At 28.9% G+C, this 22,740-nt stretch overlaps 1 protein-coding gene across 3 annotated transcripts; it reads left to right on the forward strand.

The window, feature by feature from the left end:
* Positions 1-8,326: 8,326 nt before the first annotated feature.
* On the forward strand, positions 8,327-17,724 carry LOC114191361 (T-complex protein 1 subunit gamma-like). 3 transcript variants are annotated; one of them, XM_085675756.1, is made up of 14 exons: positions 8,327-8,438; positions 8,617-8,690; positions 9,174-9,235; positions 11,082-11,154; positions 11,484-11,551; positions 11,739-11,808; positions 12,054-12,122; positions 12,207-12,278; positions 13,755-13,828; positions 15,007-15,669; positions 15,743-15,868; positions 15,964-16,068; positions 16,145-16,219; positions 16,483-17,721. In XM_085675756.1, exons 2-14 carry the CDS (start codon positions 8,666-8,668, stop codon positions 16,669-16,671), a joined length of 1,671 nt encoding a protein of 556 aa, XP_085531882.1. In that variant the 5' UTR covers positions 8,327-8,438; positions 8,617-8,665; the 3' UTR covers positions 16,672-17,721. The 3 variants fall into 3 exon arrangements, with proteins under 3 accessions (XP_085531882.1, XP_085531883.1, XP_027936332.2); XM_085675757.1 differs by lacking the exons at positions 8,327-8,438; positions 8,617-8,690 and adding an exon at positions 11,305-11,369 and having other exon boundaries at positions 9,182-9,235; positions 16,483-17,710; XM_028080531.2 differs by lacking the exons at positions 8,327-8,438; positions 8,617-8,690; positions 9,174-9,235 and having other exon boundaries at positions 10,330-11,154; positions 16,483-17,724.
* The last annotated feature ends 5,016 nt before the right edge of the window (positions 17,725-22,740 follow it).

Raw genomic sequence — 22,740 nt, forward strand, 5'->3', positions numbered from 1 at the left:
CATCGTTTATGTGTATGACACTTTTAAGAATGTATTTCACAATCCACATGATAAAATATCATGCTGTGATATTCGAAATTTGTTTCCTTTTCTATTTCTTTGTATCCACTTTAATTTTGGCTTTTTTTGTCAATGACAATCTCACCCATAATTATTCTTAGATTCTTACATTTACCTTCCTATCATAACTCTATCCGATCATTAACTTTGTAAAAACAATGTTTTTTTCTTGGAAAAAATGTGCTTTGACAAGTGGTTTTTATGGTTGAATAGGAAAACATATTATCTAATGGTCGACCATAATTTGTAGTCAATGGTATAATATTAAAATAATGAATTGTATATTTTAATTTTGCTTTTCATTTATTACTCTAATTTGCACTCAAAGAATATAATATTAAAATGATGAAGGATGATGATTAAAATTTTTCATTCATTGAAATCATCACTTATGATAAATTTGATAGAATTGATTATGTGTATCTTATTGACAATTTTTTTGTCTATATGAATTAATTTATTGATATTTGCAAATTAGAAAAGCGTTAGATTAAATTATATTCAACTCTACCTATTTCATTATTTTAGTAATTATTGTTTTTAATTATTTTGTTATTAATATTTTGTTCAATCTTTTTTATAGTCAAAATTTACTTATTCAACCACTTTTGTTATCAATATATTTTTACCTAGTGTTCCGGGTATAGGAACTCAGACCTCTACTAAAATCATTTGTTTGGTCTTTGATTCTTCATTGTAGTTATTCATCGGGTCTTCCTATCACTTGTTTGGTCCTTCCGTCAATCAATGTACTTGTTAAAAAGGTTCTAATGCTTGAGTGATCAATGATTTGATTGGCTATAGTAATAAATATTGTAATAAATATGCGAGAAAATTTTAATAATCATATCTTTGACTGACTTGTATTTATAGTTTTCTATCTGGACTTTTAATTAGGGTTGGCCTAATCATGATTCAACTAGAAGAAGGAAAAATCAACCTATAACCATAAGAGGACATCAAAATCTTGGGGCATTCTAGCCATTGGCACTGCCTAAGAGGATCTGACTGACCCCATTCATTATTAATTGCATAAATACAAACCTTTTTTAAAGTAATATCAACCGACCAGTAAGCAATCGACTTAATATGCTTTGCATTTACGTTGATCAAATTGAAACATGACTACTTTACTATTTTTTTATTCAAATAAGATGATTTGGTTGAACTTTTCGATAATAAGTTTAATTATGTTAATAACTTAGCACTTAGCTTTAAAAATATAATTGAAAAGGATCTTTCCTCGTAGTTAAAGATTAATTAAATGATAAATTACAAAATGGAATAAACTACTTTAAGACTCATATCATAAAATGTGATAGAAAGTAAAATTTTAATATATCCTATTTATTATTTTAGTGCTATTTCCAATGGATATGAATTGTGTTTCATTGATTGATCAATATTTTTTTTATTTCATCTTAGAATTTATTGTCTTAGAACTTAATGTTGACACAATGACTTAAGACCAATACAAAATAACATTTATTAATATTATTAATTGAATAATATAATAAATGTCTATCTAAAGTTGCAAAAAGGTGTTGAATTGTGTTTGTACACAACTTTTGCACTTAAAAGTTTAGTTTTTTCTTGTGAGAGAAACAAAAATTATGTGAAATCAATTTTTTAAAGGATTTTTTTTTTCTCTCAACTATAATGAAAATTTGAAATTGGTCATTGTTCAAAACTTGAACCTTTTTTGGTCTCTTAGTTTAGAAATTATTGTATATACTCCCTCCAACTCAACGATATTAAATTTTCTTTGATGTGTGAATGATGTTTTTCTATGACGTCTACATTGTCTACATGATGTTAACTTTATTAAAAATTTATAAAATCATCGTAAACACGGACAAACCTTTGTTATGGGAGAGTCGTAAATCCTCCAACTTTTTGAGATATAGTTTTTTTTATATATATTTTAAAATAATATTTATATATTATTTATATAAATTTGAGAAAAATCTTATTTTCAAAACCTGTTTTATTTCTTTGGAATTCTTTTCTCTCTTTCTCCTCTTTATTAGTTTCTCTCTCTTCCCCTTCCTTTTTAGTTTCCCTTCTTTTTCTTTTTTCTTTTTTTGTCTAGTACATTCATATTTTTTTCTATTTTTTCTTTCTATCTCAATTTTTACTTTCAATCTCTCATCTTTTTCAAAATTAAATTATATCACGATGAAATTGAAGACTTAAGGAATATTTTGAATGGATAAATTTATCCCTTTGAGTAAGTTCACTTTTTACTCTTTTTTTTTAAACAATTTGTCTACCTCTTACATATAATAAAATTGTGTATTGTGTATACTGAACAGTAATAAAATTACATTAGTAAATAGGTAAGAGGTGATAAATTTATATTAGAAAAATTATGATAAAGAATAAAATAATTAATTCATTTTTTCAAGAGGAAGACTTGTGATGAAGATGAAAAAAATGCATCTACGTCAACTAAATATGAAAAACTATTTTATGTGAGTCAAATAATTGAAGAAAATGAAAAAGATCTCCCTAAAGTTTATAAAGTTACATATGATGAATTTGAAAGTTCTTTAGAACGTGATATAGGAAAGCGTCCTCAATTTTTGCACAAGTTTATTACTTGATTGATGAATTACTTTGACTTATCATGATTTTTCCAATTTCTACAGCTACAACTAAAAGATCGTTTTCTGCAATGAAAATAGTAAATAACAGGTTGAGAAATAAGATGGAGGTTGAATTTTCAGCAAGTAGTATGATAGTCTATATTAAAAGAGATATTTCAACAAGTTTTAGTTTTGATTCAATTATTGAAGATTTTAAATTATTAACGATTTCAAGTAATTGAAAGAGCGTATAGTACCACTTTGACTAAATGTAACTTGTTTCTTTTTATATACTGTTTTGATAATAAACTTTATGTTACACTTTCATATAAAATTTAATTTGGCACTCCTCAATTTTTTTTCCAAGTTCCTTGTAAAGTACTAGGGGTTTTCAAACTAGCGATAAGTATCAAGGATTTGCAAATCACATGTAAGTAACGAGGATTGTAAAATCGCAAATAGGTATCGCGGTTACAAAATCACATGTAAGTCATGCTTCCAAGAATTAGTAAAAATCATCGGTAATTCATCAACAACAATGGTTTTACCTAAAGAAAAACAAATAATGTTTAACATGTTTAGAAACACCAAATATAATCCTAGTTAAAAATTATTTATCATGTAGTGTAGACTCTTTATTGACAAATGTTGAAAATACATTATATGAAACTTAAAGTAATTGCATTTAAATATGTTTTTAATGAAATTTGATATAGTATACTAGTAGATGTTATGTCATTTATTCAACATGTAAATAAATGTTGTGTCGTTTATTAATCATGCAATGCTTAATATTTTATTTGATGTTTCAAAATATGGTTATTAGTCTTATTCATCGTAACAATGCTTTTTTATCCTTTTTTTTTTATAACATTATTGTTTCATTAAGTTTTATTTAATGAAATTGTTCTCATTAAATATGTTAGATAATAAATATTTTAAATGATATTGATATCGTTGAATAAGACGAGAATGAATATTTTAGGTTAAAATACTCTGTTGGTCATCGTTTTTGTTGCAGAATCTCAATTTGGTCCTCGTATTTTTATTAGTCTTAATTAGGTCCTCATTTTTGTAAATTAGTATCTATTAGGTCATTTCTGGTAGTAGATAACTAACACCATTAAGTAGGTGCCACGTGTCAGTTCCTCGTTTTTTTGAATTTTTTTAATTTTTTTTAATTTTTTTTTAAAATATTTATGGCACGTGTCACTTCTGTAGAGTGCCACGTGTCAATCTAATATGGTGACACGTGTCAAATTAATGTATGAATCTCAATTTGGTCATCATATTTGTTAAATTGATTTGATTTAAGTCCCAATTTTTTTAAAAAAATTTCAATTTTAGGCACTCCAAATTTAGACCAAATTTTACTTTTATATAATGTTATGATTATTTTTATTAAAATTGATATTTTTATTAAATATTTTAATAATATTAATTATATTTAATATTGAAATTTTAAATATATTTATTTTAATTTTTTATAAAATTATTTTAAAATTTTACATTTGAATTTATAAAATTGTTATTTTTAAGCCAACTCTAAAATATTGTTGATATTGAATATTATAAAAATATTTCGAATATAAATTTATTAATCTATATATTTTTAATTTTAAAATAAAATTTAAATAAAGTTTAATGTAAAATATAAATTTAAATAAATTAAATGTTGTTAAAAATATGTAATAAAAATATCACTTGTAATAAAAGTATCATCATTACATTTATAAAAAAAATTAAATTTGTTCTAAATTTGGAGCACATGAAATTAAAATTATTTTAAAAAAATTTGGGACTGAAATCAAATCAAATTAACAAATATGAGGACCAAATTGAGATTCATACAATAATTTGACACGTGTCACCATATTAGATTGACACGTGGCACACTACAAACTTGACACGTGGCATACATATTTTTTAAAAAAAATAAAAAAAAATTAAAAAAAATTAAAAAAAATTAAAAAAAATTTAAAAAAAATTTAAAAAATTCAAAAAAACGAGAAGCTGACACGTGGCACCTACTTAACGGTGTTAGTTCTCTACTAACGGAAAGGACCTAATTGATACTAATTTACAAAAATGATGACCTAATTGAGACTAATAAAAATACAATGACCAAATTGAGATTTTGCTACAAAAACGAGGACCAACGGAGTATTTTAACCAATATTTTATTAAGTTTTGTAACTATGTTTAATAAAGACGAAATCTTGGAGAAGAGGAACAAGGTATGTGCGTTCTACTACTATGAAGGGAAACACAAACTCACAAATATGCTATAGTTATAATTCCTAAATGTTTTTGCATCCCCTAATGCTTATAGTATAATTTTTGTCTAAATAAATTCATTTTCTTCTCTAAAACAACCACCATCAAACCATCAAGAACAACAAAGAACAATCCAGAAATTTTGACCCTTTTTATTGTTACTAACTCCCACTTCGTTATAGGTTGTCTACTTTAGACATGAAATTTCTAAAAACAAAAAATATAAATGAAATTTAGCAAACAAAACATGTAATAATTATAAATAAGAGTGAGAAACAAACATTCTCCTAAAATAAGGATTAAAAAGAATATTCATCCTTTTAATGAGTTGGGAGTCCTAAAAAACCCAATAAATATATTGGTCCTTCTCTATTTTCATAATTTTTAAAATGACCGATAAAAACGACTTTGCTTATTTCAAAAGTCTTTTAGAATAAATTAGTTTTAAATTCGTGTATATGTAGTAGTGGCAGAATTTGACCAAAAATTATAGGGAGCTAAATTATATTTGTTATATATGAATTATTATTTTTTAATTAAAAAAAATAATTTCTTACATCATTTTTTATTCAAAATAAGCACTCATGACAATATAATCCAAACAATATAACAATAATATATCTGAAAGAGTAACATAAAGTTTATCATCAACAATAATATATAAAAAAAACAAAAAGTTACCTTTAGTCAAAATGTTCCTCCAACTTTTAAAACCTATAAAAAAACATTCAAAAAGTTAAAATATGTTAATGACAATCAATTTATTGCCAATTAGAATTCAATGAAAATAAACTCAATTACTTGTAACAATGAAAACATCTTAGTCAGGTCATCCGCTTGGTTTATACTAAAAAGATAGCACGATAAGCAATATGTAGCATCTTTTAATGGCAAATACTTTAACCATGAAGGAAATAAGTTAAACCATGTGTACTAAAATCTTCTTGGATGATCATCTTTACCAAACAACGAATAATTTTCTAGATGCATTTGATATGGACTCCATTTTAGATAAGTCTTTCGTACCTCATCAATTTGAGGTATTGCCAGATTTGAAGACGTTTCCCCAGATCACTAAAGTATTTTCAAATTCATTATATGTAACTTTAGGAACCTTAGAGAGTTGTTTTTCGTTTTCTTCAATATTTGGATTATCATGAAGTTTCTTAATTTTAGATGACGTAGATGCATTTTTTTCATCTTCATCACAAGCCTTCATCTTGAAAAAAGAATCATTTCTTTTACTCTTTATCATAATTTTTCTAATATAAATTTGTCAATTCTTTTTACAAAAAAAAAAAATTATGAATATCCCAAATTAAATCTTAAAAACAAGACTCAATATTTTAAGAAAACTATTAACTTCTAAATGATTAGCTTCCTTTATCTTAGAGTATATTCCTAATTTTGCTCTTCCCTTACACAACTTCAAAGCCTAAAATAACTCTATCTACACAAAGAAGAGTTTGATCAACAATTAAAACATGATTTTATGATCTTTAACAGATAGAGATATGCTTAGAGCATAAAAAAGTCACGTACAAAAAGAAAACAAATTGCTTAAAAAAAGAAGGGAAAAATAAACTTACTCAAAAGAAGAAATTGTTCAGTCCAATATGTTCATTAACTCTTCAATTTTATTGTAATGCAATTTGATTTTGAAAATAATAAGGAAATGATGGTGAAGATTGAGATAAAACTAAAATGAGAGAAAAAGATGGAAACATGAAAGAGAAAAACCAAATAAAAAGTACAAGAAATTATAATAGAAAAAAATGTGATTTTTAAATTTAAAAAAAAACCAAACTAAATTAATATAAATAAGGTAATAATATATAAATAAAGTAGTAATATATAAATAAAGTAATAATATATAAATATATTTTTTTAAATATATAAAAAATAAAATAAAATAAAAATCAATTAATATAAATAAAGTAATAATATATAAATATTATTTTTGAAATAAATAGAAAAAAAAACAAAAAAAAAATGGTTGGAGGAGCCGTGACTCTCCTCTATCATAACCTTCTTTCGCCTCTATGTAAGAGTTGGTGTTTGTTTGTGTGTGTTTTTTATGTTAGTAAATATATATTATATTAAAAATATTTAAATATTTTATATTAAAAAATATTTAAAAAAATAATTATTATTTTAAGTTTATAATTTTTTAATAAAATAAATATGTGTGTCCTCAAAAGTGTGTAAAATGCTTCAAGTGCAATAATTTCAAAGGATATACGTTTTCAAACTCTAAAAATACTTGTTCTCAAAGGTCATAAAGGAGGGGGATGTGCCTCCAAAAGTAAAAGACACTCGTGTTAAAGTCAATTTGATGTATAAAAAGTAAATACTAATGAATAGGAAATTGATGTACTTCGTGTGTCTTTTATATGATTATATACGGATTTTACTTAATTAGGCTTTGGTCCAAATTATTAAATACTTAATAACTGCGTTGTTGGTGTGGGTCAGGTACATATCGTCCTAAAAGATCAATATGTACCCAATCAGACCTTATACTCCATAAAAACACTCTAATCTTATGCAATACAATACTTAAAGATACAACGACAACGAGGATAACACTAATAACATGATGATTTATTTTTTACTGCTTGCGTAAAGCCAAAAAAGAAAAGAGAAAGTTGTTTTGAAAGTATACTATGAATGTCACAAACAATTTACCTAGAATTATTTTATATTGACATTTATTCAAATAAAATTAAAATATTTGTATTCATTATCTACGTATTAAAGATACGCATTTCATATTTATTAGAGATTTTACTTTTATATATATATATATATATATATATATATATATATATATATATATATATATATATATATATATATATATATATATATATATATATATATATATATGAAATAGGATTTTTATCTACCTCTACTTGTAATAACACAGCGGTGCCCATCATGTTTACCACAGCAGTCATGCTCACCCGCTATAATTCTCAGAGGAGAGAATTTTTTTTCAGTCTTTTCACTTGTTCTTGATATTTTTTTATTATTAAGATATTCAATATTTCTTGTAATTATTAAAAGTTTATGCAATATATAATTTTTGTTTTTTTTTTGTGTAGTGCTACGAATAAATTAGTTTCTAATTTTTGTTTTTTTGTGTGTGTAGTGCTACGAATAAATTAGTTTCTACTCGAGGATCCGTGACAAGAGAAAAGAAATAGTCATAGAAATCAAAATTCTAAAAATAGTCACATTATGTATAATTTTAAGCAATTAAAGTATGGCATTCAAAATTCCATCATGATTAAGAACAAGATGAAAAAAAAAAAACAGAGAACTAATAACTAACTCTATTATTGACTTCTTAAATCATTGATTCAGTACAAATGAACATAAATAAGCAAATTGAAACGAGAAGATAGGGTGAATAACCATTCGTTTCAGTTTTGCCAAAAATTGAAAAAGTGAAAGTGCTCGTTCTCTCCCTCACTCTTTTACGTACTAGCAAGGCCACACCACCAATCTGTTAGTTGTTAAACCCGTCGTCACTTTCCTTCAAACCCTGTTAAACGCTCTTTAACACATGCATTTCTCTCTCTCATCGCAATTCTCACTCCTCTCTTCAACACTCTTCTCTGTTCTTCTACATTCGCCCTATGCACGAACTCGAATCTTCTAACTGAAACCGTGTGTGTCATTGCAGCGTTTTCTGCTTCTAACAACTCGTTCCTATCGCCTTCAAGCTCCAGAGCATGCAGTCGCCGATTCTAGTTCTCAGTAACTTCTCTTTCTTTTTCGTGGATTCGTTTTGTTCTTAATGCATTTCAATAATCTCATTTTGCATAAGAAATCAATTTATTAGAAGAGAAATAAAATAAATACAAGAAAATACATAAATAACTCTACAGTTGTCCGCGTGCTCTGTAAAGTCTGAAGATAATTGAATTGATTTAAACTGTTATTTGTTTTGCTGGAAACTTTTGTCGTTTTATTTTTTTTATTTCAATTTCGAAGCACTGTCTTCGTTTTTTTCTAAAAAGTTGGACGTCTTCAGTTTCCGTGTGAAATCAGTCAAATAAAAATAACGTACCGTTTCCCTCTCGGTTATTTTTTTAATTTTAATTTGTCCACTGAACTTCAGTGCATTGCTTGTACCTGGTTTTTGTAAATTAAATAAATTAAGATAGAGTATCTTTGGTGCGTTTTTAACATTTTGTAATGTATTGATTCACTCATCGAATGTTTGTTTACATTGGACAGAGGATTCACTGAAACGTGAGTCTGGAAACAAAGCGCAACATGCGAATATTCATGCAGCAAAGGTATGAAGCGTTAGAAATTACCAACTATTCTATGGTATTTATTTATTTTTGCATGAATCTGTTATTGACATTTTACTTTGTGAGATTCCTCCTTTTAGGGAAACTTAATTTATAAATTTAAAGGATTGAGACAAGCCTAAAAAAGTGTCTAATGATAGATATTAGTAGATAATATATACAAAAAAAATGCTGCACTGCAACAAAGCGACAAATCGTCTCTAATTTATATCAAAGAGCCACCGTTAGCGAAGAAATATGGATGGAAAAATTGCATCCAGTTACTGAAAAAGTTAATGAGGATAAATGAGAGTGGACTGGGACAGAGAAAAACTCGAGAGAGCCACTCTCCAGTGCAAGAGAAAGTAAAACAAATGCATAGCGATCCCGACCTCTTTGGAAAAAATTCTGGAGAATCATTTTATTAGAATAGAAATAAAATAAATACAAGAAAATACATAAATAACTCCATGTCTTCGATCCTGATTATCCACATTCTCTCTAAAGCAATAAATAAGGATAAAAAGAGTCAAATACACCTTGAAGTATCTTTGACTCGGGACGAGAGCATCATATATTTAGAGTCTATTATATAGTCACTAATACTCATCCCTTGGTTATTTTAAAAACTCTCGAGAATCACTTTATTAGAAGAAAAATAAAATAAACACAAAGAAACATATAAACAACTCTCCCATGCCCTTTGACCCCATGTACCCACACTCCACAATGCTCTTATCATAAGAGTATAAGAAATAAGAAGAGTCAAATACAAGCTTGAAATGTCTTTGACTTGGGGTGAGGGACATCATAAACTTAGAGCCCATTATATAGTTACTAACACTCACCCCTTGGTTATCCTAAGCGATTGTCCCGTGGCAGAGGCCAAGTGGGCCAGATCACAAACGAATCGTGACGCTTGGACGGTTAAACTGTTAAGTAAAAAGAGTTGCACTTTGACTATTAAGTATAGTTTTTGGCCCAGTGTTAAGCAATCATCCTAACACAACCCAAATCTTCTGGTTTGCTTTTTTATTTATCCACATATTGGTAGTGCTTGGCCTTGCCTTAGCTTCTAGTTCATGGCCCAGAAGAGATCCCTTACCTTGGCTGGTTTCCAGTGGTGACTCATTTTGACCCTCCAAGTTCTCAGATTTTCCATCGTACAATCCACGCTTTGTCATAACAGAAAGTCTTTCTACCTATTGTCCTTAAGGGGAAGTAATTGTTTATGTTTCAATTTCATCCTTCTCAAAAGGTTGAGTTGGTCATACTCTGAAGTGTGCTTAGAGTTTGTGAAGTGGCATGTTTGGTCTTTCCTTTTAATTAAATTTTTATATCTATGTGTAATTTAATCATCATTGTTGGAGAATAGAGTTTAGAAGCTTATGAAGAAAGATGACTAGCCTCTTGAGGAAAAAAATTGTAACGCAAGCTTATCTCATATTTAGGAAAAGTGACTGTAAACATCAGACTATGAAATTTGACAGGGTGACTTCCTAGTTGTGCTGAACATGTGTTTAGTACCCCATTTTCCTCTCTTAGTTTATTTTTCAGGATTCTGTTTCAAAAATTTGTAGTTTTAAACTTTGCCCTTATTTTTGGGATGAACTCTTCATGTTTTGTATTTATAATTCCAAAGTAGTAATAGTATGTTTTTTGTTTTCTCCTTTATTGGAAGGGCTATGTAATCATAGATGTTCCAAGCACTTATTGAAGAAAAATAAATATTTCAATATATGTGTTTATGGCAAAACTTAAAACAAATCCGCATATTGTATCCTTTCAGTCATGTAGTTCATCTTCTTGTCAACTCTCTAATGCTTCTAATATGATTGATGTCTATCAGGCTGTTGCTGATATAATTCGAACAACCTTGGGACCCAGGTCCATGTTGAAAATGCTACTTGATGCTGCGGGAGGTTAGTGTATTTATCTTACACAATTTTATAACTCATTTATTGATGATTCTTGTGAGCTGTACCCTTTTTTAATCATTAATTGTGAAGAGAAAAGATTTAACGAGTCATGTCTACAATGCCTTGAAGTCTCTACTTTTTTGGTGTGGGCAGTGGGGGCTGTTCTAACTTGAAAAGGTGATTTCTTTAGTAAACATTGTCTGTGGATTGTGCAGGAGGTATAGGTTCTGATTTAAAAATTGGTTTTTGTTTAGTGCTTATGGCAATGTCTAATTTGCAAGGGTTATTTTTCAATCTATTTTCCTGACCCCCAATTTCCTTGTAATTAATAGGTATTGTGGTGACAAATGATGGAAATGCTATCTTGCGTGAGATAGATCTTGCTCATCCTGCTGCAAAGGCATGGTTTATCACTCTTCCTCCACTACTTTGACATTTGCTTGCCTTGCAGAAATATTGTTATAAATCAGTTTAGACCATTTCTTTTGAGAAAATCTAGTGTTATGTCTCCTTGTTGACCTTTAAAGGTTTAATTTCTATTTGGTTTGCTATTTTCAAATGTTGCTCTGTTATTTGAATGGATGCAGTCTATGATTGAATTGAGTCGCACCCAAGATGAAGAAGTTGGAGATGGAACAACATCTGTCATCATTCTTGGTATGTTTGGAGCACTTGTATACTTTTTGTCATCCTATGCTGGAAATCTCTTTATAATTGATAATTGATTATGAAATTGAAACTTAAGGGTGAATGTTCCACATATTTGTTTTTGCTGTATTTTCACAGAGTTTAGTAACAATTAATGGCCCGGGGTTGATGAATTATAAATTTTGTTATGTGCTTAATGGAGGGACAGATCTTTATTTGATTTACTGGGCTATATGTTGTCTCCCCACTTGCAGCTGGTGAGATGCTTCATGTTGCTGAAGCACTCATAGATAAGAGTTATCATCCTACAGTTATTTGTCGAGGTAATATAAGTATTAACCAGTGGTTCTTTTCTAAAAGGATAGCGTATTGTATATGATGACTTTATATAACAATGTTTTCTGCAGCTTATAATAAAGCTTTGGAGGATGCCATTGCCGTCCTTGACAAAATTGCAATGCCCATTGATGCCAAGGATCGTAAGTTTTGATACTACTTTTCCCCTTTCTTATTCCAAACGATTTGCAGAAATTTACATTGAGCTGAGACTTTTCAATAATGTACCCCACTCATTTCGTTTGTAGAAGGAGTTTCTTAATAGGTGGTTGTTCAAATAGTTTCTAGAGTTGGGTGGGACTTGAAAATTTTACGGACCTCCCCAACAGTGAATGAAATCGGGTTTACCAGAATCCTCTGGCAATTTGTAGTAACATAATAATAATAATAATAATAATAATAATAATAATAATAATAATAATAATAATAATAATAGTAATAATAATTACTAGGAAGACCATGGACTTACAAGAAAACTGCACTATTACCAAATTGATATTGTTTATATTATTCATTTGGTGAGTTGGTCCCTTTCTATATTAGGATGATATTTGCTTGACGGGGTGACTTTGTTCTTGTGGCTTAAAGCCATATAAACATCGGCATAACCCTTTTGCCTACCAGATGGGAATTGCTAGATTCAGCTTCTGGACTTCATGCTTGATAGATTTGCTTTTAACATTTTTCGGTTATTGAATTTTCATCTGGTGAGACTCATCGCTATTGCAGATAAATTTTTTTGCTAAAATTAAGGTTACTTCTGTAAATATAGATTAAACAAATAAACTAGTGAAGATAAAATTCAACAACAATTTAAGGTAATTAATATAACATTATAGGGGTAATTAATTTTCATGATAACAGTAAACATTCTATTGTACATAAAAATGGAAACAATCACATTGAAAAGTTAATGATTAGCATTTATTATAACTACAGCACGAAAATTTCAATTTTAAATTGATTTGCCTATTTAAGAACATCGGAATCCTAAATTGACATTCAATGCCTTTCCTATTCCTATAAATTAAGATCGGAAACAATTCATGGTAATTTGTTTTACATATAGAAGAGAACAACCAGTTAAATCTGAAAAAAAAAAAAATTCTTCTTACAAGATTGAAACTAATACTTTTTCCTTATAGATGATTTGTTTTAGTTTTTTTTTTTTTTGCTTTTAAATTAAGATTACTCTGTGCACTAATTTGGTTTTAGGTCTTTCTATTTATTTATTTATCCTTTTAAATTTGAATCTAATCAGTTGAACAAATAAAGAAAGCCTATTATAAAAAGTATTCCATGTTGCTTTTTCACGAGTTACTTCACGTGCTGGTTTGAAGATACTAATAACATACGAGAAAGGACAAGTATTCAATGTGATTTCAAATTTGGTTTACAAGAAAATTTTTTAGAATTTGAAATAATTAAGGCATACTTAAATCTGTTATATCTTTGATTTGATGTTGTCTCATTATTGATTTTTTTTAATTCTTTACAATTTTACATTTCTATAAATATCTATGCATAGCACAGGTCCATTATCCACTAAATAAATATGCATAACTGCTGATATTTAGTTTCTTTTTAGATACACAATCTTAATGTAAACAAAACTGCAGGAGGTACTATGCTGGGGATACTCAAAAGCTGCATAGGTACCAAATTCACTAGTCAATTTGGGGATTTAATTGCTGTGAGTATCTTGTACACTGTGGGCAAGATTTTTATATTTCAATTTGTCTATTTTGTTATTTTATCTTTATTTCTGACTTGTGAAAATTTAGTGCATGGGAAAGATGGATATACACAACATTAGTAGATATTGCAAGTTGTCAAGTGTTATATCTTTGTGTTACTTGAAATGAAAATGTATCAATGTTGTCAAGTTGTCAAGTATATAGTTTCTTGATGGACAAGTAGACAAGGTTAAATGATGGACATATTGAATTATTGAGATGTCTTTGTCTATGCATTCATCTCTAGTAGTGTATTTTCTTGTATAAAATTTGTACATATACAGTAAATTCTTACAAAGTGGTTTAAACCCGATTGAACTACAAAACCATCTTGTAAAGTTTTGCTAATCAAAAAAAAAAAAACCATCTTGTAAAGTGATGATTGTCCTTATTTATATTCTATATTTTAACACTATCTTAGTTGATGGGGGTTTTGGATTTTTCCAAATACATCCTTCACTTCCAACATATTGAGCTTGTAGGTGTGTAAACATAATGAGAGACCTTTTAATGGATTTAAGATAGATTCTAATATTATCTTAGAAAGTGTGTTTAGACTAAACTCAATCCTACACCATCAGTTAAAATTGAGGACTCTTCCTGCTTATCTATTGCATTTTGACACTTTGCTTAGTTGATGTAAGACTTGCTTTTTTTTTCCAATATACCCCTTCATGTTTAGCACTATTGGACGTGGTACGGGGATATAATGGTGAGTGGCCATTTGAATGAATCGTAGATAGGCTAACCACTTTGTAATATGGTATAAGAGCGTATCCTAACATTAGATTTATTCTTATCCGTTATCAAACTGCTGTAATCCTCTGCATCAATAAGAGTGTTGCATCTATCAAATATATGATCAAATTATATTATATAAGTGAGTGAAAAACTTATCTTATAAGTTGATTTTGTAGTTGATTTTGTAGGATTGAATTACCTAAACCATTTTGTAGTAGAAATGTAACATATTTTGCATTATCTACTCCCCTTCTTCTCATTGTTTTATCATTTTCTTTTAGTGAATTGGATTATAATTTTGACTGTGTAAATGATTGTTGTAGTTTTTATGAAACAGGTTAACACCTTTTTACCCATTCATATTTTTGCATATTCTACTTTGTTTAACTTTCAGGATTTAGCTATTGATGCTACTACCACAGTAGATATTGATCTTGGCCTAGGTTTGAGAGATGTAGATATTAAAAATTATATAAAAGTTGAGAAGGTCCCTGGTGGGCAGCTGGAGGATTCAAGAGTTCTTAAAGGGGTTATGATAAACAAAGATGTGATTTCCCCTGGCAAAATGAAAAGAAAGATTGTTAATCCCCGTGTCATTCTTCTTGATTGTCCTCTTGAGTATAAAAAGGGTGAAAATCAAACAAACGCTGAACTGCTCAAAGAAGAAGACTGGAGACTCCTATTGAGAATGGAAGAAGAATACATTGAGGAGCTCTGCATGCAGATATTGAGGTTTAAACCGGATTTGGTAATTACAGAGAAAGGCCTTAGTGATTTGGCATGCCATTTTCTGAGCAAGCATGGAGTTAGTGCAATCAGAAGGCTGAGAAAAACTGATAATAATAGAATTGCAAAAGCATGTGGTGCTGTTATTGTGAACAGACCAGATGAATTACAGGAGTCTGATGTTGGTACTGGTGCCGGATTATTTGAAGTTAAGAAAATTGGAGATGAATTTTTTGCATTTATTGTTGAATGCAAAGACCCCAAGGCTTGCACTGTACTACTGAGGGGTGCTAGCAAGGATCTCCTAAATGAAGTTGAAAGAAACCTCCAGGTAAACAGACTATTGATCTCTACTTAGACCTTTGCGGTTTGATCATTGCTTTCTAAAGTTTTTGCCATGACAGGATGCCATGTCCGTAGCAAGGAACATAATAAAAAATCCAAAACTTGTTCCTGGAGGTGGTGCTACGGAATTGACTGTATCAGCGACGTTGAAACAGAAGAGTTTATCTGTTCAAGGTATAGAGAAGGTGAGTGTGATAGTAACTGTCTACTAATACTATTTTTTGTCTCCTGGTAGTTTGCCCACGGTTATTCTCATTTTGATGTTTTTGTCGACTAACAGTGGCCTTATGAAGCTGCTGCCATTGCTTTTGAGGCGATCCCCCGTACTTTGGCACAAAATTGTGGAGTAAATGTCATCCGCACTATGACCGCACTGCAAGGAAAAGTTAGAATTTTTCTGTTACAGCTGTTGATGATTCTTTCTCTGATTATGTTTGATATTGGTGTTTTTTGGAATATAGCATGCAAATGGAGAAAATGCGTGGATTGGCATAAATGGAAATACTGGGGACATCACTGACATGAAAGAATGCAAGGTGTTTTTATTTGTAAATCATGCAAAAGATTGCCCAATCCACCAATTACCTTTTTTTCCCACCAAAGTTAGTTATCATTATATTAGAATTGAACTAACACGATTCGGTTGTTCCCAGAAGACAACAGAATAAAAAAAAGTACATTTTTATTCCCATTGCTTCCCTCCCCCACTTAATACAAGCTATGTTGCGTTCTTTGATCAGTTGATAAGCATGGATTGTTGGGTGAATTGTGAAGATGTTTTGTTGTAATGTGATTTTAGATCTGGGATGCATACATTGTGAAAGCGCAGACATTTAAGACTGGTATTGAAGCTGCTTGCATGCTTCTGCGGATTGATGATGTGGTGAGTGGTATTAAGAGGCAGGCCCCTAGAGCCGGCCAGGCTCCTTCAAAGCCTAAGATTGAGACCGAGGCAGATGCTGACAGTGAGCTAATTCTTCCTGATTGAGAACATAGAACAGCATTTTCTTTGATACTAAGAGTTGAAGATGTGCTAGGTTCTTGTTGACTATTCAAATCTAATAATCATTCTTCTTGTTTTGGGTCTTGGTAAGCGTGTAACAGCCTGCATACCACATGAACACATTGTGAAGCAGTGAGAAGTGTCAGTATTTTCTGGTTCATCAATTGGTACTCAGGTTCCAGGCAATTATTTAACAAGGTTAATATCTACATAGTATACACTGACAATTAGATTTATCATACAATTTTATCCTTGAAAGTATCTATAGTTATTTGGATTACTTGACGTATTATAAATGAGTTTTTGAAAACTTGTTAACATCTACCATGGTATTTTGACAACTTTTCACAAGAATATGTGTATGATTAACTTAGTCTAGTACCTTTTTGTAATTGTAACTGTTTCAAAGTTTAGTTCCTGCATAAAAAAATGTAAGTTTTAGTTGTTGAAAGGAGGAACCTGCTTTATCCAATGAAGCTAATTTTGATGATGTCCAAAGTCATATAAACACCTTGTATCATTGCTTTAGGTTTAGTCTTGAACTTATCATTTGTATAAGTGATGCATACCTAAGATTACATGTAAGGCAAACTTGAACTATATAGATTAGGTGTCAAACTCTTGAATATGTCAGATGCAGAACTTGTTAATGGATTAGATATTTAACTAATGGATTATCAGAAGACACTGTACTAATGTAGTGAAAATTCACCCATGATAATCGATTAGGCAAATTCCCTAATCCACTAATCTCATTAGCAGAACTCTGATTTAAAAACAGATATGAAATCAGTTTGATGAGAGATTGAGATACGCAGAGTTCTTGCATTCTTGGGAGATCATTCCATTGGCATTCAAGAAGATTGATGATGGATTCAATCTTGGTTGGTCAAGCTGACATTAGGATCAAGTGTCACATATGCACATTCATTAGGTGAATTCGTTCCTTATTCTCTTTTGAATTGTATTTCTGTTCACTATTGATTCACTGTGTGAGTGAAGGTCTAGTTGCACTTGTGTGGAGGCATTACATCTAGGGGGAGTTCTTGATTTTTAGATCAAGCTCTTTAGTCTTTAGGGTCTTGAATTATATAGGTGATCTTATAATTCTTGTAACTGTACTCATTTAGTGAAATCTTCCTAAGCTCGGGTTGCTTAGAAGAAGAGTAGACGTAGATTCATTTTGAATCGAACTAGTATAAAAATTAGCGTGTTCTCTTGTTTCTTTTATCTTTAATGCCTTTCCTAATTGATTGAATTAGTCCATTATATACAGATTGGAAAACTGGTTATTAGGTTATAAAGATTAAAGTTAGTATTCAAGATTTCCTTAAATTCAGATAAAGATTAAATAACCAATTACTCCTCTTGATTGGATTATATTAGACACATCATATTTAACATTAGTTTTTAAACACGAATACAAATAAAAAATTAAATTTGATACTTGTCATTATTAACATCAGGAAAACTTATATCTGTCACTAAAAAAAAATATACAAGAAAACTTATATTTGTTTTTTGACTAAGTTAAAATATTGGTTATTCTATTTAGATCTTTGATTAATTTTTATTTTTATATTTGTTTTTTATTTAATTGAATTTTTATTTTTGCAAAAAGATTCAATATACCCTTTAAGTTGAATTTACGTTAATACCATTTTGAAATATTACGTACCAAAATCTAATATTGTTATGTGTTAATCTAAGTTTTCTATTTTAAGGAATTCATCTTTTACATATAAAAGATTAACGAAATGATATTTTTATAAAAATAAAAATTTAATTAAGTTCTTTAAAAAAATAGGTATCGAATTGAGTGAAAAAATATAAAAATAAAAATTAATCAATGATCTAAATATAAAAAATGAATTACTAATTAAATATTTTAGTATAGACTAAATGAAACAATTATAAGTGAATCTGTTGTTTATTTTGGAATAATATTTTTATAAAAATTCAGACAACTTTTGGAAAGTAAGTTATTTTGTCAAAAAATGTTGTCCCCAAACTATACTAATTATAAAAAAATAATTCAATAATTTTCTTTTGTAAATATTTTTATTATAATATTTTTAAAATGTAATTATTTTATAAAAAGGCTAATTAATAAACTCAAGGGCCGATTTAATCCAATCTCATTTAAATTGCAAGCCAAACCAATTTGGCCAAAAATAGTCTTGTTAAACTTCCAAATTTTTTGTTTACCAAACCACTTAAACTAAAAATAGTCATATTCCACTTCCCTGCATGTATATTTTCTAGTAAAAAAAAAAAGTCAAAATATTACACAGGTAAGAATATATATATATATATATATATATATATATATATATATATATATATATATATATATATATATATATATATATATATATATATATATACGTATATAAATGAAAAAAGTTCAAGGATATCGACAAAGTTTACGAGAAACACCTAATATAAGTAATGTAAGTTGTAATCAAATTTGTGGTACATAAGAATGACATACCTTTTGAAGATAAAAAAAACACTGATTAATAAAATTTAAAAAATTGTACGAAAAGTAATACGCATTTCCCCACTTATTTGTTTATTATGTCCCGCCTATTTGTTTATCTGGTCTTTTTTTTTTTTTCTTCAAGCCAACCACCTAGTGCAAACAATAAGGGTGGATTGTTGTGACTTGTATTCAAATGTGATACATAACATCCCTTTGGATGATAAAAAAAAAGATTTATTAGTGAAATTTAAAAAATTGTACCCAAAGTAACAAGTAGCTTTTCACATATTTGTTTAATGTGCTCTACTTATTTGCCTATCTGGTTTGGCCTGTTTTTTTTCTTCAAGTCAGGCACCTAATGCAAAGAATATGGGTTGAATTTTTTGACTTGTATTCAAATTTGTGGTATATAAGAAGTACATCTTTGAATGATAAAAAAAAATTGATTAGTAAAATTTAAAGTATTGTACGCAAATTAACAAGTAGCTTTTTACATATTTGTTCACTATGCCCCACTTATTTGCCTATCTTTTTTGGCCTACTTTTTCTTAGAGTCAGCCACATAATGCAAATAATAAGGGATGATTTTTGTGATTCGTATTCAAATTTGTGGTACATAAAAAAGTACATTCCTTTTGGATGATAAAAAAAAAGATTGATTAGTGAAATTTAAAATATTGTACGCCAAGTAACAATCTGCTTTCCACATATTTGTTCCCACTTATTTGCTTATCTTTTCTAGTATATTTTTTTCTTCAAGCGAGCCCACCTAGTACAAACAATAAGGGATGATTTTTGTGACATATATTCAAATTTTTGGTACATAAGAAGTACATGCCTGTGGATGATAAAAAAAAGATTGATTAGTGAAATTTAAAAAATTGTAGGCAAAGTAACAAGTAGCTTTTCACATAATTGTTTAATGTGTCCCACTTATTTGCCTATCTGGTTTGGCCTGTTTTTTTTTTTAAGTCAGACACCTCATGCAAAGAACAGGGTTGAATTTTTTTGACTTGTATTCAAATTTGTGGTATATAAGAAGTACATCTTTGGATGATAAAAAAAAAGATTGATTAATGAAATTTAAAGTATTGTATGCAAAGTAACAAACTCCTTTTCACATATTTGTTCAATGTGCCATACTTATTTGCCTATCTTATTTGGCCTATTTTTTCTTCAAGCCACTCAACTAGTGTAAACAATAAGGGTGATTTTTTTGTACTTGTATTCAAATTTATGGTATATAAGAAGTACATCTTTTTGGATGATAAAAAAAATATTTATTAGTATTTGTCTATATTTTTTGGCCTATTTTATTCTTCAAGCCAGCCCCTTGTGTAAACAATAAGGGTTGATTTTTTTGACCTTTATTCATATTTTTGTTACATATGAACTACATCCCTTTGATGATAAAAAACATTAATTAGTCAAATTTAAAATATTGTACGCAAAGTAACAAATAACTTTTCACATATTTGTTCACTATGCCCCACTTATTTGTCTATCTTTTTAGGCTTATTTTTTTCTTCAAGCTAGTCACCTAGTTCAAACAATAAGGAATGATTTTTGTGACTTGTATTCAAATTTTTTGTACATAAGAAGTACATCCCTTTCGATGATAAAAAAATATTTAGTAGGGATATTTAAAATATTATACGCAAAGTAACAAGTTGTTTATCACATATTTTTTCACTATTCCCCATTTATTTGCCTATCTTTTTTGGCCTATTTTTCTCTTCAATCCAGCCACCTTGTGCAAACCATAAGGGTTGATTTTTTTTGGCAAATTTAAAATATTGTAGGCAAAGTAACAAGCTGCTTGTCACATACTTGTTCACTATTCCTGATTTATTTTCCTAACTTTTCTGGCCTATTTTTTTTAAGCCAGCCACCTAGTGCAAACAACAAGGGATTATTTTTCTGACTTGTATTCAAATTTTTGATAAAGTACATCCCTTTTCGATGATAAAAAAAGATTGATTAGTGAAATTTAAAATACTGTACACTAAGTAACAAGCTGTTTTTCATATTTTTGTTCACTATGCCCCACTTATTTGCCTATCGTTTTTTGCCTATTTTTTTTCTAGAAGGCAGCCACCTAGTGCAAACAATAAGGGTTGATTTTTTTGCCTTGTATTAAAATTTGTGGTACATAAGAAGTAAAATTCTTTGGATGATAAAAAAAAAAATTATTTGTGAAATTTAAAGTATTGTACTCAAAGTAACAACTAGCTTTTCACATATTTGTTCATTATGCCTACTTATTTGCCTATATTTTTTTGTCTATTTTTTTCTTCAAGTCCGCCACCTTGTGCAAACAATAAGGGTTGATTTTTTGACCTGTATTCATAATTTTGTTACATAAGAAGTACATCCTTTGGATGATAAAAAAAATTAATTAGTCAAGTTTAAAATATTGTACACAAAGTAAGAAGCAGCTTTTCATATATTTGTTCACTATGCCCCACTTATTTGTCTATCTTTTTAGGCTTTTTTTTTTTTCAAGCCAGCCACCTAGTTCAAACAATAAGGGATATTTTTGTGACTTGAATTCAAATTTTTCGTACAGAAGTACATCCCTTTCTATGATAAAAAAAATATTTAGTAGGGATATTTAAAATATTGTACGCAAAGTAACAATTTGTTTCTCACGTATTTGTCCACTATGCCCCACTTATTTGTCTATATTTTTGACCTATTTTTCTCTTCAAGCCAGCCACCTAGTACCAACAATAAGGTTGATTTTTGTGACCTGTATTCATATGTTTCTTACATAATAAGTACATCCCTTTGGATGATAAAAAAAATTAATTTGTCAAATTTAAAATATTGTACGCAAAAATAACAAGCCACATTTCACATATTTGTTCACTATGCCCCACTTATTTGCCTATCTTTTTTGGCCTATTTTTTGGTTTGAAGGAAGCCACCTAGTGCAAAAAATAAGGGATGATGTTTGTGACTTGTATTAAAATTTTTCGTACATATGAAGTACATCCCGCCTGATGATAAAAAAAAAAGATTTATTTGGGAGATTTAAAATATTGTACGCAAAGTAACAAGCTGTTTTTCACATATTTGTTCACTATTCCCCATTTATTTACCTATCTTTTTGGCCTATTCTTTTTTAAGCCAGCCACCTAGTGCAAACAATAAGGGATTATTTTTGTGACTTGTATTCAAATTTTTGGTACATAAGAAGCTTTCGATCATAAAAAAAAAGATTGATTAGTGAAATTTAAAATACTGTACACTAAGTAACAAGATGTTTTTCATATTTTTGTTCACTATGCCCCACTTCTTTGCCTATCATTTTTTGCCTATTTTTTCTAGAAGCCAGCCACCTAGTGCAAACAATAAGGGTTGATTTTGTTGACGTGTATTCAAATTTGTGGTAAGTAAGAAGTACATCCCTTTGGATGATAAAAAAAGATTTATTTGTTAAATTGAACGTATTGTACGCAAAGTAACAAACAACTTTTCACATATTTGTTCACTATGCCCCACTTATTTGTCTATATTTGTAGACCTATTTTTTTCTTAAGCCAGCCACCTAAATTCAACCAATA

Source organism: Vigna unguiculata, chromosome 7 (genome assembly GCF_037176805.1).
Source record: "Vigna unguiculata cultivar grain cowpea cultivar isolate G323 ecotype 2 chromosome 7, ASM3717680v1, whole genome shotgun sequence".
NCBI classification, from domain to species: Eukaryota; Viridiplantae; Streptophyta; class Magnoliopsida; order Fabales; family Fabaceae; genus Vigna; species Vigna unguiculata.